General features: G+C 43.5%; 1 protein-coding gene and 1 gene segment (V, D, J or C); both read left to right on the top strand.

Moving 5' to 3' along the window:
• The first annotated feature begins 1602 nt into the window (after positions 1–1602).
• LOC108525862 (T-cell receptor beta chain V region YT35-like) lies at positions 1603–2492 on the top strand. The segment is given in 2 exon segments: positions 1603–1729; positions 2017–2492. Coding segments are annotated over 2 exon segments (510 nt in total).
• A 9372-nt stretch (positions 2493–11864) lies between these two features.
• LOC108526180 (putative trypsin-6) lies at positions 11865–16165 on the top strand. Its single transcript, XM_017866831.1, is given in 6 exon segments — positions 11865–11919; positions 11922–11945; positions 13706–13865; positions 14922–15178; positions 15580–15716; positions 16013–16165. Coding segments are annotated over 6 exon segments (786 nt in total).
• Positions 16166–16513: the final 348 nt, after the last annotated feature.

The following is a 16513-nucleotide window of genomic DNA, read 5'->3' as shown; positions in this document are numbered from 1 at the left end:
TTTTTTTTTCAAACAAAGAGAATACTGATGATGAAGAGGCAAAGATTTGGAATTTAGTAAAGAATAGGGATCATTTGTTAATTTTCAGAAGCTTTTAGGACAAATGAAATGAAAAAGATGCTGGGTTATTTTGGCAGAGAGTTTGATACAATTGACTAAAAGATTTAAAATATATCTACATGTCAATAAAAACTGAAGTATTCTATACCTTTTACTACTTCTACTTAGCAGAATTTACCTCAAGCCACTGTCTGAGTCAAGTCCAATAGATGTAAAGGCTTCACACACACTCCTCATATGAACAAGTTACTGAAATATTGTTAAAGTGTCACATTTTCTCTATTATAAGGTAAACTGCTTTTCACAATTCTATTTTCTTTGAAATATGGGTAAGTTCTATAATCAATCTTCACCTTTAATGTGGTAGTACTCAACACCACCCAAAAGTAACAATTAGGTATTTAATAGAACATCTTATAATAGAGAGAATCTCAGAATCAAATAAGATAGGTTAGTTTTTGCAAGGCTGTCTTTCTAGAGTTTCCTAGTATTCTGTAGAGTGTTAGGCCTATCATTTTCAGTTACCCACCAGACTGTACTTTACTAAGGCACAGGCAACTGCAAGAGTCAGACAATACTTGATAGTGTTGTTAGTAACACTTGAGATTTGTGATCACATAGGCATTGATTTGAGTCCTGACTCTGTTACTTACTCTTGGATTATATGAACTTGGATAGGTTATTTAAGGTCTCTAGGTCATACCTCTAAAATTTCCTAATCTGTAAAAATAGTGTGACAATAATAAATAGCCAAACCAAAAAGTAGACTTAAATAAATGTATGAAAACCAGAGTAAGTGCTCAAAACTTAGATCTACTTTTATGCAAAATAAACTATTTTAAGCAATCACATGATATGAGAAATCAGCTTGATAATGGAAAAAGATCATAGCATTGTGGTCAAGTTTTACACATGCATGATCTGTTTCGTGGCCTAGACCAAGTTGAATTAGAATAGAAGAAACTATATTACAAGTATCCAGGAATTAAGCAAAGACAAAAAAATAGTTATGACTGTGATAACTGAAACAAGGGAAGAGATATAAGAGACAACGCATTTAATTTGTGAATTGGCACATAAGGTAGGTGAAGAAAAAAAGAGGCTTATGGAATTCTTGAGCCTAACGTGCAAGAAGAGCAGGGATGCCATTTGTTGGGAGAGGGGAACTGAGGAATAAGAGCCCGTTTATTGGTGTGTGTATGTGCTGGGGCAGGAATGAGTTCAGTTTGAGATAACCATGAAGACCCAGCAGACAGCTGTAATACTGTTATGAAGTTCCCTTATATTCTAACACATTACCTTTAGTTCTTTGAAGTCAATTCTGCACCCCACTGTTTGCTCTACACCCAGACAGTAGCACAGACTGGTGTTCAGTAATGACAGATGGTAAAGTGGTGGCAGAACGGTGGTGAGTTGCCGGTGCATGCTGCGAGGCTTGGACATGAAGACTCATCCTGAGTGAAGAGCCACACAGTTCCACCAGGGGGAAGACTGATTTTTGCATATCTTGCAGAAAATCAACTACCTGTTAGAGGAGGGAAACAGAGCAGGAAGGAGCTATGCTGTAGGAAGCAAAGATGAACTTGAGTTTCACTTCTTAGTGCCTTTTCTCAGGGGAGAGGCCATCACTTGAAGATGCTGGGTTTCCTGCTCCTTCTCCTGGGACGAGGTATGAGCCTTGGCTTGTGAGGAGTCTGGGGTTAATGTTAATGCTGGGTGGAGAGGTGGAAAGACTTTCTCTTCAGAGAGTCTGAAGCCACCAGACAGAAGATGAAGGGGATGTGTTAGATTAAAGGACCGTAACAGAGTAATTGTTGGCACAATAAAAAGGAGGCAGTGCCCTGGGGTCCTTTGGGAGCTGAGGTGGCATTGGAGTGATAAAGCAGAGACGTTCCTGCCTGGCGAGACATCTGACTCCAAGCTTGTCAGTCCTCATGAATATCTCTCTGGAATTAGGCTCTGTGTTCAGTGCTCTCGTCTCTCAAAAGCCAAGCAGGGATGTCTGTCAACGTGGAACCTCCGTGACGATCCAGTGTCAAGTCGATAGCCAAGTCACCATGATGTTCTGGTACCGTCAGCAACCTGGACAGAGCTTGACACTGATTGCAACTGCAAATCAGGGCTCTGAGGCCACATATGAGGGTGGATTTGTCATTGACAAGTTTCCCATCAGCCGCCCAAACCTAACATTCTCAACTCTGACTGTGAGCAACACGAGCCCTGAAGACAGCAGCATATACCTCTGCAGTGTTGAAGACACAGTGCTGGGCACAGATCAAAGATCTGAGCAAGAACCTCAACTCTCTCCTACCCAGCTTCCCTTACATGAGCCTGAGGGCCCTGCCAAGGTGGGACAGGAGGAGGAAACCACAGCTCTTGGGCAGACACAGCTGTTTCTGTGCTTGTGGGTGGGCATGGGTATGAATGGATAGACTGGGGATGAGGAGAGCATCTGTAGGACTAGCTGGAGTGTTCTGTCCACAGACAGGAAGGGTGGCTCCTGGAAAGCTGAGGGTAAAAGTTCTTCTAGAAGGGTTCTCAGAAATACCCAATAAAAATAATCAGATACAGTTTCCTTCAAGTGGCAGGGTCAGTAATAGCCTTTAACTGTTTTATCTCAAGGCTCTTTTCAGCTGGTTTTCTATCATAATATAGTTTGGCAGAACTTTAGTCATCTTGAAACAAAGCTGGCACATTACATTAATGACATCTGGTTGTTCTCAGTCAATAGGAATTATAAAGCCGTCTAGATGCCTCAATATGACAATATGACACATGTATCCCAGGCCAACATAAAATCTGCAAAGTTCAGGAACCTTCTATAATGGTGAGTTTTGGAGTAGTCCAGAGGTTTGGGGCATGTCAAAATATCTCCTCTAATGTGAGAAGTAAGCTGCTGCACCTTAGATCATCTACCACAGAGAAAGAGGTGCAATGTTAAGTCTTCGGACTTTGAATTAAACTCTGGATATACTGCATTTGATTGTGCTACTCTATTCCATTTACTATGTAATCTGTAAAGCTGGGGCCATTGCAAGAGAGGGTTCTGTGGCAGAACAAGCCCATGATGAAAACTTCCTGCTGCTTGGGCCATAGACTAAGCAGACCCAGTTTTTCTTGAAGAGTCTGTGATAGATACGGATGCTCTAAGGAGATCCTGACATTCCCCAATAAGAGAATCACAAGGCAGTGTGGAACAGGTTCGCTGTGCCCTGATTTGCACTTCAGACCATTGCATCTTGGGCTATACTTTTATTGCTTTCCAGATCCCAGAGAGAAAGAATGCTCACACACACAAATTACATGAAGAGTGTTTATTACATACAGGCAGCAAGGGAAAACAGAGGCCTAAGATTCAGGGAAAGCCAGTTCCACTAGGCTCAGGAAAGCTATCGATGGTGGATGAAATCTTGTCTGTGCCTTCCCTACTTGCTCTGCCACTGAGGGACCTCAGAGAGCAGCCACTCTGGGTGTTATATCCTAAGCGACTTGACATGCTTGGCAAAACATTGAAGGACATCCTACTTTTAGAAGGGACTGGAACAGAGCCCTGGCTGTTCTAGCCAGTTCCTCCTTATCTCAGGATGTTACATTACCAGCACATTGTATAGTTATTCTTGAGAACTACAAGCAAGAAATGGGGAGGTACTGAGTTGGTCCAAGGCCACCTGGAGAATTGCCCTGAAGACAGGTGCAGAGTTTTGGTGTAAAGCTATACTCTTACCGGCCAACGACCCCCTTTTCTTTTGAAACGTTGCTCCTGGCTCTGTAAAGGATACCTCATAATGGCATTCAGAACAAGGTATTATCTGATCTGCAAAACTGTAACGTTGGCTGTGCCCAGAGCATTCTCTCTGTTATTAAATGGAAAATATATAATCAAGAACATACTTAAACACAGCTGGAAGAAGGTACAATTCAATTTCAAGAGCACATCTCAGAGTGTCATGGTACCCACTCATGCTTTTCTCCTCTCACCTTCAAACCACACCCAAGTTTCATAGAAATTTCATATTTCCAGTTGAGAAACATGAGATCATTTTTTCAGATGGGTCTTCACATTATTCTTGAAGGATCATTACAGTCTAACCAAGTATGATTCTGAAAGGTAGTGGTGAAGGGAAATCCTCTTGGGGCCAAAACTTAAATCGGTATATCTGATTGTTGTCCACATTTTATTGAAGAAGAGATGGCCAGAAGTATAGCTATATCTTATAGTCAATTTTCTTTCATACTATCATCTAGTCTTCTTACCTATTCAGTCATATTTTTCTTCTTTTTGCTTCTCTATGCTACAATCTGGGTAATTTCTTTAAAACTACTGTTTAGTTTACTAATTCACACCTCAGCTCCAGTAAACCTCTAATTTAACGTTTCAACTGACTTTGTTCATCTAAATTACATTTTTTTATTTCTAGAAACTCCACTTGGGTCATTTACAAATATGAGTTGTCATTTTGAATGCATCTTGTTCCTTGTGTATTTTAAAATTATTTCCTTTTATAAGTATATTAAGCATCTACTGGGAATTCTTATCTGACAATGCCAGCATTTGATGCCTTTTTGCATCTTGTTTTCAGTAGTCTGCTGACTCTCACTCAGGGTGGCCTATTTCCTTGTGCACTATGTAATTTGATGTGAATTCATCTTTCAGAATTCTTTAAATACTGGAGTAAACGTGGGTTTTCTAGGAAATATTCATGCTTGCCTCTGTCAAGAAATTGGAGTGCTACAGACCTAATATCATTTTATTTTATAATTCTCAGTATATATCTTCTTGGTCATAGAATGTCTATCTCAAACCCCAATGGGCTGACTGTTCAGTGACCATGAATACTCAGAGGAAATTTTTAAAAATCCTTCACCCAAAGCCAAGACCAAGATAAATAATATTCTTTGCTAACTGCTTCTAGGATTAGTTTTCTAGCTCATCCTTTCACTAACTGTGTATCTCTTTGTGTACCTCACTTTATAAAGGAGTGAGTCCTATCTAGTTTCTGGTCCATGTAAGGTCCCATGGGCCTTTTCCAGTTTCCACTAATTCTCCAGGTCACAGGAATGCACATATATACCCATTTTATCTCATGGGTTCAGTGCTAGCTTACCTTCCTGCCCCATACTCCCATTACCATAGGAAGTTGACAAATTTACCTACAGTGAAATCTTGGATTATGAAGCACCTTCCTATATTACAAAATTGCCTCTTTAAAAGCAGTAAAGCGCTGTGGTTAGGAACTTGAACTTTGTCAAGTGACAGACCTAAGTTTGAAACTTGGTTCTTCTGCTTTAACACTAGGTGTTACCTTAACAAGTTACACAATTTCTCCATGCCTTAATTTCTCCATAGAAAATAAAATAATAGCGAGTTTTAAATGTAAGTTTTTTATAAGAAAGTGATGCAATTATCTGTATAAAAAGCACACAGAGACAAAATATGCAATTAGTGTAGTTGCTATCTAAACGTATTTCTCACTATAAAAACATATTTTACCACTAGCAATTCCTTCCTCAAGAATAAGTAGGACCCTGTCTCAGAAAATTTTATTATTACAATTGTTTCTCTTTTAGCTATTTTAACTAAATAAAAAAATTTGTGGTATTATATAATATGCATATTATCAAAATAAAAAAGTCAAAATCATTCAGTGTAATAAAATTAGATCACAAAATATGTAGTTTTAGAATTTATTCCCTTAACCCAACAGTATTTCATGAATATCATTTCATGTCAGAAATATTTTACATTAACTTTAATAAGAATAGTTCAATATACTGATGACCATCCTTCATACAATCAAAACCCATGACAAGGTATATATCCATAGGCTAGATGACATGGTTATTTAATTTTAAATAGCAATCGGTTGTGTGTGTTGAATTATTTCTGTTACAGACTCAGAAGGAAATCATGAAAGCCCTCCTAACTCTACCTGCAGATGGCTGGTTCCTTTTTATTCAGGTGTTAAATGCCACCTCCCCAAAGAGACCCTTCCTGACCACTCTACATAACAGCACTTCAGCAGTCATCCCATATTATATTATCACTTTATCCTATTTTAGTAATATGTACTCATCATGTACTGAAAGCAATGTATGTGCATCCCATTTCTATACCTTCTCACATGTGTATAAATGCATGCACATGTATACATGAATGCAATGAAAACAAGAACCTTTTCTGTCTTCTTCATTGCTGCTTCCAAATAGCATAGAAGAACTCTTGGAATATCACTTCAGGAATTCAATAAATATTTGTGAGTAAATAAATATGATTTCAAACATAAGAGGAAAATTTATACAGCTGTAGTGGATTTCCCTGGAGGAAAACTCTAGAAAGGCATTTGAGTTTAGATCATCTAAGCCCATAAGAAAATTAACTAGATTATTCTAACAGGAAAGGAATAAGCACTTCAAACTTTATATTTTTTATTCTTGTTTTAAATTTATGTTTTAGTTGGGAGGAGGATACGAAAAGATTAAAGGACACAAAGTTACAGCTAGATAGGAGGAATAAGTTCCAGTGTTTTACAGAACTGCAGGAGGACTACAGATAACAAGATTTGTATTTTAATAGAAAGGTACACATGTCATGTGCCAACCCCCTTCTGCTGCCTTACCCAAGACTGGGAAATGGAACAGAAGATACGGGTTCCACAGAGGGGCAAAGTGCAGAACCTGCTCAAACACAGTGGCCCTAGGGTGGAAGGTTCCCAATTGGAATTGTGTTGGTGCCTGTGTGGATGAAGCACTCAGTTCTGAGCCTTGGGAGCCTTTTGAAGGCCCTCCTGGCCAAGACCATCTTGAGGAAATGGCTGACCCGTTGGCTGCCTTCCAAATGGATGACACAGTCTAGAATTTTATAAGCTAAATAAGTAAAAGGAACCCAGTTGACTGGATTTATCATCAAACCTATCTTGTGAGCCTCAATCTAGAGCTAGTATAATTTAGAAAAATACATACATACATCATATATTAAACTCTGAGTATCATGAAACAGATCCTAGATGTTACAATAATAAGAACCTACATGGGTGTTTCTCCCACACTCTGTCCTGGCTTTCTTCTGCTTCCTGTCTAAGGCAGCCTGGACTCACTTAAGCAGCTCTAATAGGCCAAACAAGAGAGTGGTCAAGGAGTGGCTGAAATGTGAACAGAAAGACTGACCATTATATTACAGCAATCAATCTATCCTTAAAATAATTTAGGTTTAGTTTCAAGTGCTAGAGGCTTCCCCATTTACCCATACATGGAAGCCTGAAGAAGAAACAGAACTATAAACTTCCCTCTGGGCATAAAACCTGCATGTTTTCCATGGCCATCGACTCCATCTTACAAGTCAGACGTTTTTGGATCACACAGAGGACTCCCTTCACTCTCCAGATTCAGTGATTCCTGAGTTGAGATAGTAATGAAAAGAATTCCTTATTGGATAAAGAGAAATTGTGCCATGGGGTAGATCAGTAGCTTAGAAAAAAAAAAAATAATAATAATGGATGAGGAGAGGAGCTGGGAGTTTAGGGGGAAAACAGCCTAAAATCTGACAGCCTGGTTGGAGAATGATAAAGGATACCGGAACCCAAGGAGGAGTTGAGTAAGAGCTTAGGAGAAAGATGTGGTGGGATTTGGAGAAGAAAGTGTTAAAAAAAAAAAAAGAATTTGAAATCTGACACTTTTCAGACTACTAGGAGGTCTGAAAGACTCAACTCTGTAGCAACACGAAGGGGAACAAACTTCGTCTGAATAGGGAAGGTTCTAGTATGATCTCTGCTTTCCTTAGACAAGTGACCCTGGAGAAGTCACTTCACCTCTGAGCTTTAGATTGTTCATCTGTAAAAAGGAGATAACAATATCTGCTGCCTGCCCCCGCAGTGAGGCTGCACCAAGGATCAGTTTGGAGGAGGCAAAGCAGAATGCCCTATGGCAGAGCATGGAGGCCCTAGAGTCAGATCAACATACTTACATCCCATCTTTACAAACTACTGGCTGTGTGACCTTGAGCAAGTCACTTCACCTTCAGAAAGCCCATTGGATCTCTGTAAAATGGGCAATCCCATAGGTGGTTGTGATGATAAAATGAAAAAGCCATTCTTATATGAGTTACATGCCGTATAGTAAGTTATGTGGTAACTTACTTGTTTTTGGCAGAACAATTATTTTCCTTTGGGTAAATGCCCAGTAAAGGAATTGCTGGGTGGAAAGGTAGTTCTCTTTTAAATTATTTCAGAAATCTCCAAAGTGCTTTCTGCATTACTTTTTCCATGAACTAATTTACACTCAGGCCAACAGTGTATCAGCATTCCCTTTCCTCTGCAGCCTCAACAGCATCTTCTTTTTTTTTTTTTTTTTTTTTTTTTTTTTGATATTTTAATAATAGCCACTCTCCAGCCAAGCTCTTTCAAGGCCAATGCGGGGAAGAGTGATGAACATCCATTTTCCCGAAGAGAATTCTTGCCTGCCCACTGGCAGAATGCTTGTTTTCATCTGTCTTTCTTGTTTTTCAAAGAAAAACCAAAGATAAAGTGGTATCATCTTCCACACCTAAACCAGTTTGTAGCTGCCAGAGCCTGCTGGGAAGAGGCCCCTTAAGCATGCATTGATCTTGTCACCTGGAATTTGAGAGATCAACAAGCTCCATAGCAACTGACCATACAACTGCCCATCAGCGCCCATCCTTTCATGGGATTAGCNTTTTAAACTATTTCAGAAATCTCCAAACTGCTTTCTGCATTACTTTTTCCATGAACTAATTTACACTCAGGCCAACAGTGTATCAGCATTCCCTTTCCTCTGCAGCCTCAACAGCATCTTCTTTTTTTTTTTTTTTTTGATATTTTAATAATAGCCACTCTCCAGCCAAGCTCTTTCAAGGCCAATGCGGGGAAGAGTGATGAACATCCATTTTCCCGAAGAGAATTCTTGCCTGCCCACTGGCAGAATGCTTGTTTTCATCTGTCTTTCTTGTTTTCAAAGAAAACCAAAGATAAAGTGGTATCATCTTCCACACCTAAACCAGTTTGTAGCTGCCAGAGCCTGCTGGGAAGAGGCCCCTTAAGCATGCATTGATCTTGTCACCTGGAATTTGAGAGATCAACAAGCTCCATAGCAACTGACCATACAACTGCCCATCAGCGCCCATCCTTTCATGGGATTAGCTCAATTCTGGCTCTGCAGACACTGGCAGCCACAGGTCACAAATCCTGGGCCTCTGTGGGCTTCCCTCATCACCCAAGGCCACAATGGGCTGCCTGTCCTAGGCAGAGACACAGCAACATTCTATTAAACTGAAAATAAGCTTAAATCCACTTCACCAATAATCATCTGAGGGCACAGTCCCTGCCTCCGTCCTTGGGGATTTTAAAACACACATCTCTCTGACCCAAGCAGGTAGGTGAGATCTGACTTTAAAGGGGGGAAATTGGGATGAACTGGGGTATCAGGAATGAATCTCAAGTGTTTTTTTGTAGGAACAGGCATCCACATCCCGAATTGTACCTAGAGATGGAAAAAAATGCAGGAGAGGAGGAGAGAAAAAAAGGGGGACAAAGTAGCTAAAAGTAATTGAAAGCTTCTCTTTTGGTTCTTTCCAGCTCTGGCTGCTTTGCCAAGATTGTAGGTGAAGGCAGGGTCAGCTCTGGCTGGGAGCTGCTGCTGTGGGAGATGGGAGAGTCACTTCACCTCCAGAAAGCTCATTTGAGCATCTGTGAAACGGGGAATCCCATAGCTGGTTGTGATGATAAAATGAAATACACATTCTTAACTTGTATAAGTTACATGCTGTATTAACTGTATTAATGTATAATAAATTATGTGCTATATAGTAGCTCACAAAAATGATTCAGTGTTATCATAATTGAAGGACAGTGGTTTGGTGTGCTAAGTACTAAACACAAGACAGACAGATGTCTTAGAGAAGTAGACAAAGAAAACTGTAGCTCAGAATGAACAGTACCGAGAATGGCACGTCTTCCAAATTGAACTTAGACAGCTGAATCTGAACGTATTCTACACATGTGAGTCTATGGTATGAAGTAACAGTCTCCACCTATAGCTATCTTTGCTGCCTATAAGGTCATTCATTTTTGAACAAAGCTGACCTCAGACTATACTGTGAGCATTTAAGGAAGAGCACAAAATACTAGAGAAGACTAGTCTTCAAGCTCTAGATATAGAAAATCCTCATATTCTGGGGTGTTCCCTTTCAGACAGAGAGTCAGAGCTACAAGCACTGATCCAAAAATCCCCTTTTCCAAACAAATTTTCCATCTTCTACCAAGGTTCACCTCCCTGTTTAGTGCACACTGATGTCTACAGTTGCTAGAGCAAGAGTCTCTCCTTATCCTCCAAGGGAGGAGTTCTATGAAGATCCCATGACAAGGGGACAAAATGAAACAACATGTTTAGGGACAACACAGGAAAAGCCCGTATTATCAATGCTCCAAAACCTGGCTACCTCAGGCTTGGCCAGTTATGCGTGAGCAGAGAAGTGTGTCATCTACATGGCGGTCATGGCCTAGATGGGTCTGGAACTGTGGCAAGGTAAGGCTCTAAGACAAAGTGCCAGGAGAAAGATGAATTGAATCATCTATTTCTGCCAGGAAGAAAAGACCAGGAAGGAATCAAATGTACAGTTTGTCCTCTGGGGACCTCTGCCTTGATCCTCAATGAATCTCCTTTTTGATGCCACCTGCAGCAATTCCCATACTTCACAATGCTCTCCATGGCTTCCGTTGACCTTACGATCAGCTCTGCCAAGATCTGTATTCTTGGGAAAGACAGAATCCTTCTGAATCTCATTGTCTTCCTCTATAAATGGAAATAATTTTGCTCTGCACAAATCACAATTAGCATGTTTGTGGGAAGTTAAACTGTGAAACTCAGCATAAACGAAAAGCTATGCACCACTCTTGCTTACTTAAAAACGTGTAAAGCTGTCAGACACCATACACCATCTAAGTATAGCAGCGTTAAGTTTGAGCCCAACAGTGATTAGATAGGGTACGGGGTGGAGAGGGTGTCTCAGAGCAGTGGGTCTCCTGGCTGTCGGGAAGCTGGATTGGTGGCCATGCCAGGAGTTGAACCCGAAGGTACTCTGTGTGTCCTCTCAACTCCATGGGCCCCACTTTGCCATTTTTTCCAATTCCCTCTGGTTTCCATTTGCTTCCTCCCTCTAGTGCCTGGCCATGTCAAATTTCACCACCAAGATTCTGAGCTTTTCTCATTTTATTCATCGTCTTCAGAACACTGCTGCTTCTTTTACCTTTCAAAGAATTCAAACTTGAACTCTGTTCACTCCTGCCCATCACCAACCTGAGCTCTGAGTTGCTGAGAAGGGAAAGCACCCTCATAAGGAAGCTCCTTCTTTCCTTACATCATTAGACTTGAGCGGAGACAGCATCTCCATCTCCACACTGCTCTGGCCAGGTTATGCCTCAGTCAATTACACAACTGTGTCTTAGTAGCATTGGTAGGGCCCAAATCAGGGTATTCTCTGAGAAGATTCACTTTGTACTGAGCACAGCATAATCTCACTGCACCGAAAATAGAAAATTCTAGATCCACCCCTCCACATCTTCGTTATTGAACCCAACATGTGACCCATTTACCATGTGCTAAAATCTCCACCTTCTGCTGATTCTCAGATCAGATCATAACCCAGATTTACCATGGTCCAAACTCTGACATCTGATCGGGGGCATGTGATTCTGGTTCGGGCTGTCAGCCCCGAGCAGGTGGGTCAGTTTGCATCAACCTGAGTGCCAAATGCCAGGGCACCATGAGGCTGCATAAAAAATACCTATGACAAGATGCACATGAGAGAAACCAATGTCCTCACATTGAAGAAGGGGAGGAGTGCACCATTGATTTCCATGCTCCAGAGGCACTGAGTAAGCTCCTACCTAACCTGTGCCCCCTCCTTCTTTGAAACACTTCCCATCCTTAAGCCTTGGTAGGATGGAGAGCCATCTGGAAGCCCAGAATCCTATAGGATGCTGAGTCTCCCTTCTCCTTACCCCTTAGTTTTGGAATTCTTATTCCCCAAAGCCTAAGATTTAACCGTGCCACACACTGGCTGGAGAGAAGCATCTTCGTATTCGCAGGAACAAGATACGACTTTGCACCTCTCATGGGGGCTTCAGGACACTGAAAAGCAAAGCTTGTTGCCAACGCTTGCCCTTCCTTAAGTACATTAAATACATCCCCACTAGTTTAAAAGATTCCTAAACAGCCAGGCCATTCTCCCTCCTTCTAACCCTCACCTCCTCAGCCTAAGAAATCCCAGCTGTGTGATCCGGGGCTTGATTGTCCCTGTCTTCCCCATCCCAGCATCCTTCCAGGAAAGAGCCGGTCTCCCTCTCTGCTCTCAGAAGGCAAGTTCCCTTATCACCTGTGAATCACAAACCCACAGAGTGGCCAAACATAGCCGAGCTGATGCAAGACCCTGGGAAGGGGAAAGCTGCAGGTTTGTTGGTCCTGCGAGGAGCACTGACCCTCACCTCACAGACACTTCCTCTCTCAATCCTCAGGAGGTATAAAGACTGGTCCTCCGCCACCACACTCTACCACCATTGAATCCACTTCTGCTGATCCTTTGCCTTTGTGGGAAAAGCTGCTGGCTGGTGAGTTTCATGCCCTGCCTCAGGCCCCAACCATCCCTTTCCTGGCAGACACATGCCCTTCCATTCTTGCCACCTCTCCTCTTTTGACTGTGCTCTGGTATTCTATTTCCTTCATCTGGCATCTCTACTTCCCATCCTCCCTGGGCTCTCTTTAAGCCTCACCTCTTTCACCTTCTCCCTGATTTCACTCCCACCACTGCAATTCATCCATATCCAAGCCGTGGATAGAGATGCTGGGAAGGGAGACCAGGTGAGGCTGGCCCACGAAATAAAGCAGCGGGCTTCAGGCTTGGCTCCCACAGCACCAGAATACCTCCACTATAGCTGCTCTTAACCTCGAATGCAACTGGGGAGGTGGAAAAATTACTCGTGCCAGAGACTCAACTCTAGAAATTCTCACTTTATTTGTCTGGGATGCAGCCTGTGTTCTGGGCTTTTAAGCTTCCCAGGTGATTTTTAACATTTCTAGACATGCAGCCAAGGTTAAGAATTGCTGTTCTTTTGGACAATAATAACGTCTACCTTTGTTCTGCCAAAGTGAGCCAGGGGCTGCCCTCAATTCTGCCTTCACTACACAGATGTGAGCTGAGGGGGAAGCGGGTCATGGCCAGGTCTACGCAGCCAGGGGGTTTTCCTAGCTTGGCCAAAGTATCCTAACCATCCAGGGCTTAAAAAACCAGATGGAGTACACAGGTGGTGAATGAAAGAGAGAAGCACTCAGTGGCTGAGACAACCACATCCCAACTCCTATCCCACTGAAAGCATTGTGAGGACATTCCTTGCATCTTCAGCCTGGTGACCCCAGGAGAGATCTGAACACCCACAGGGTACCCAGCTATGTGCCCTTCAGACACAGAGACTTGGCAGCCACATCCAGTGATGCTCACCAGGGGTGGCAGCGCTCACTCCCTTGCCTAGCCTCACTGAGCTTCTTAAGGATTTCAAATTAGAAGGAAGCAACCGGAGGCTGGGAGCACCACCCCTAACATGCTACTGACTTGCCTTCTCCCTGCCCATCTCCACTCCAGTTGCTGCCCCCTTTGATGATGATGACAAGATCGTTGGAGGCTACACCTGTGAGGAGAATTCTGTCCCCTACCAGGTGTCCCTGAATTATGGCTACCACTTCTGTGGTGGCTCCCTCATAAACGAAGAGTGGGTGGTGTCAGCAGCTCACTGCTACAAGCCGTAAGTGTGGGGCCCCTGACGGCAAAGCTCCCAGCCAGGCTGCCTGGGAGAGCTTGGCTTCAGCCCAGGGAAATACTGAGGTTGGGTAAGATGGGTGGGAGAGATGGTGGAGAAGAAAACTTGTTGGCAGCAGCTGACTCTCCAGAGCAGAGAGTAAACACAAGACAGGAACCTCTCACACCCAGGCAAATCCATGAAACAGCAAGGGTGGTGGCCATAAAACCAGGCAGGGATGATCTTGGATGGACTGAGCTTGTGAGAAAAGCAAGCAAATACTTTTGCTGGATAACTACACATTAAAGCCACCTAAGAAAGAGTTTTTAAAAATACTGATGCCTGTGTCCTATCCCAGAGCAATTAACTCAAAATTTTCAGGAAGAGAGTGTGAATACCAGTGAGTATTTCACACTCTACCTCTGGTAACTGTAGAGTGCATAGACACAGCTGAGAACCGCCGCCTCTGCCAAGAACTCTCAAACCTGAGTATGCATCAGAACCACCTGCAGGCTTGTTAAGGCACAAATCACTGGGTCTCATCCCCAAGGTTCTGATCAGTAGGTGGGGGTAAGGATCAAGAATTTACATTTCTAACAAGTTTCCAGAAGATGGTAATGCTGTGGCTACCCTTGGATTAGATTACACAGAAGGGTGGTGCTCACCAGGCCAAGAAGGGAGGGAGGAACAGGCACTGTGCACAGTTAGCAAAGCCCTGGGGTGAAGAATGCTGGGAAAACTACAAGGAGCTCTTTGTGCCCACAGTGCTGGTGACTATAGAAATTGTGAGAAAGAGGCTGGGAAGGCAGGATGAGGAGCAGCCTCTGGTGCATCCCTTTGACTCTTCCGCACCCCACTAACAACAACCTCTGAAGGAGAAAGGTCCTGGGTCTCCCACCTGCACTGACCCACATCCCTCTCCTGCCCATGCGATATGGCCACATACTCCACCCCATGCCTCCAGAGCTGTCCATGAGCAGGGAGCTTAAGGACCCTGGGGAAGGTGGGATGTGTGCCCCGGCTGTAGGAGAAGGTCTTCACCATGCCTTCCCTGTCCATCAGCCACATCCAGGTGAGACTGGGAGAGCACAACATCGAAGTCCTGGAGGGGACTGAGCAATTCATCAATGCAGCCAAGATCATCCCGCACCCCAAATACAACGAGGTTAAGAAATATAACAATGACATCCTGCTGATCAAGCTGTCCACACCTGCTGTCATCAATGCCCGTGTGTCCACCATCTCTCTGCCCACCGCCCCTCCAGCTCCTGGCACCATGTGCCTCATTTCTGGCTGGGGCAACACTCTGAGCTCTGGCAGTGAGTGGGACCCTTTGTCCTTCTACTTCCCTCCATCCTCCCAATTTCCAGAATGAAGCATATCACCTTAACTTGAATCCTCTCGCCCCCAGGCTTAAGACACATTTCCAGTGCCCATTATACACAGGCTCTGCACTGAACATGAGAGAGATGCAAAGTCTAAGGACTTGGCTCCTAATTCAAAAGACAGGACAAATGGAGAACTTGCCGTGATCACATCTTGGGAGGGGTTCAACAATGATCATTCTGGGAACTAAAAGCCACAGTCCCTTGCCAGGACTTATGTTTTGGAGTCCTCTCCAGGGGCAGTGTTCCTCTTCAGTGTTACATCCTAGATTATTATCTCTTTCTAAAGCCTGACCCACATTTCTACTTTATTGATCTCTTGCTGATCCTCACAGCCGACTACCCAGATGAGCTGCAGTGTCTGGATGCTCCTGTGCTGACCCAGGCTGAGTGTGAAGCCTCCTACCCTGGAAGGATTACCATCAACATGTTCTGTGTGGGCTTCCTTGAGGGAGGCAAGGATTCCTGCCAGGTGATTTGAACAACCCTTCCCATGCTGAGGCTCCCACTAATACCCAGACCCCATTTTGGAAAAAGATTTTAACTCCCAAGGTGGCGGGGTAGAAGAGGCTCCCTGCAGTTCCCCCATGGAGAAGTGAGGAAGGCTCCCTTGGGCTGCATGCTGTCTGCTTAGGAAGAACAGAGAATGGGCCACCGTGAGAAGGACGTGGAGCCACAGAGCTGGCTGGAAAGGGATCTTTTAAGGTTCAGAGTAAATATAGCTATATCCTCCTCCATTTCTCCATGCAACTTGTCACTTCTCCCCAGGGCGACTCTGGTGGACCTGTGGCCTGCAACGGAGAGCTCCAAGGAGTTGTGTCCTGGGGTTATGGCTGTGCCCAGAAGAACAAGCCTGGAGTCTACACCAAGGTCTACAACTATTTGGACTGGATTAAGGACACCATAGCTGCCAACAGCTAAAGCCCCTGCTCCCTCTGCAGTCTCTATACCGTAAGTAAAGTGACCCTGTTCTCACTGTTTGTGTCTGTGCCTCCTCCCTCACACTCCTTCACACTAGAACGCATCCTCCAATTTCTGGTCAGACACGACTGTCCACCTTAAAGGTAAGTAGGGCCCCCAGCTCCCAAAATGTGTTGCATGGTACACTAGATTAGCACATACAAAGAGATGGAATCCAAAAATAGTAAGAAGCTTGGGAGAAAAGGGGTACTCTTTTCTAGAGAAACGTGTGTTTGGAAAGGTGGTCTTTTGGTGGGGAGGTTGATTTTTATTTGGGCTTCTCACAGTGGTTGGAGCTACTCTGCCTTC

The sequence above is a fragment of the Rhinopithecus bieti genome, unplaced genomic scaffold, assembly GCF_001698545.2.
Source record: "Rhinopithecus bieti isolate Rb0 unplaced genomic scaffold, ASM169854v2 scaffold_1599, whole genome shotgun sequence".
Lineage (NCBI taxonomy): Eukaryota > Metazoa > Chordata > Mammalia > Primates > Cercopithecidae > Rhinopithecus > Rhinopithecus bieti.
The sequence above is the reverse complement of the archived record's forward strand: the minus strand, read 5'-3'. Positions and strand labels throughout refer to the sequence as shown.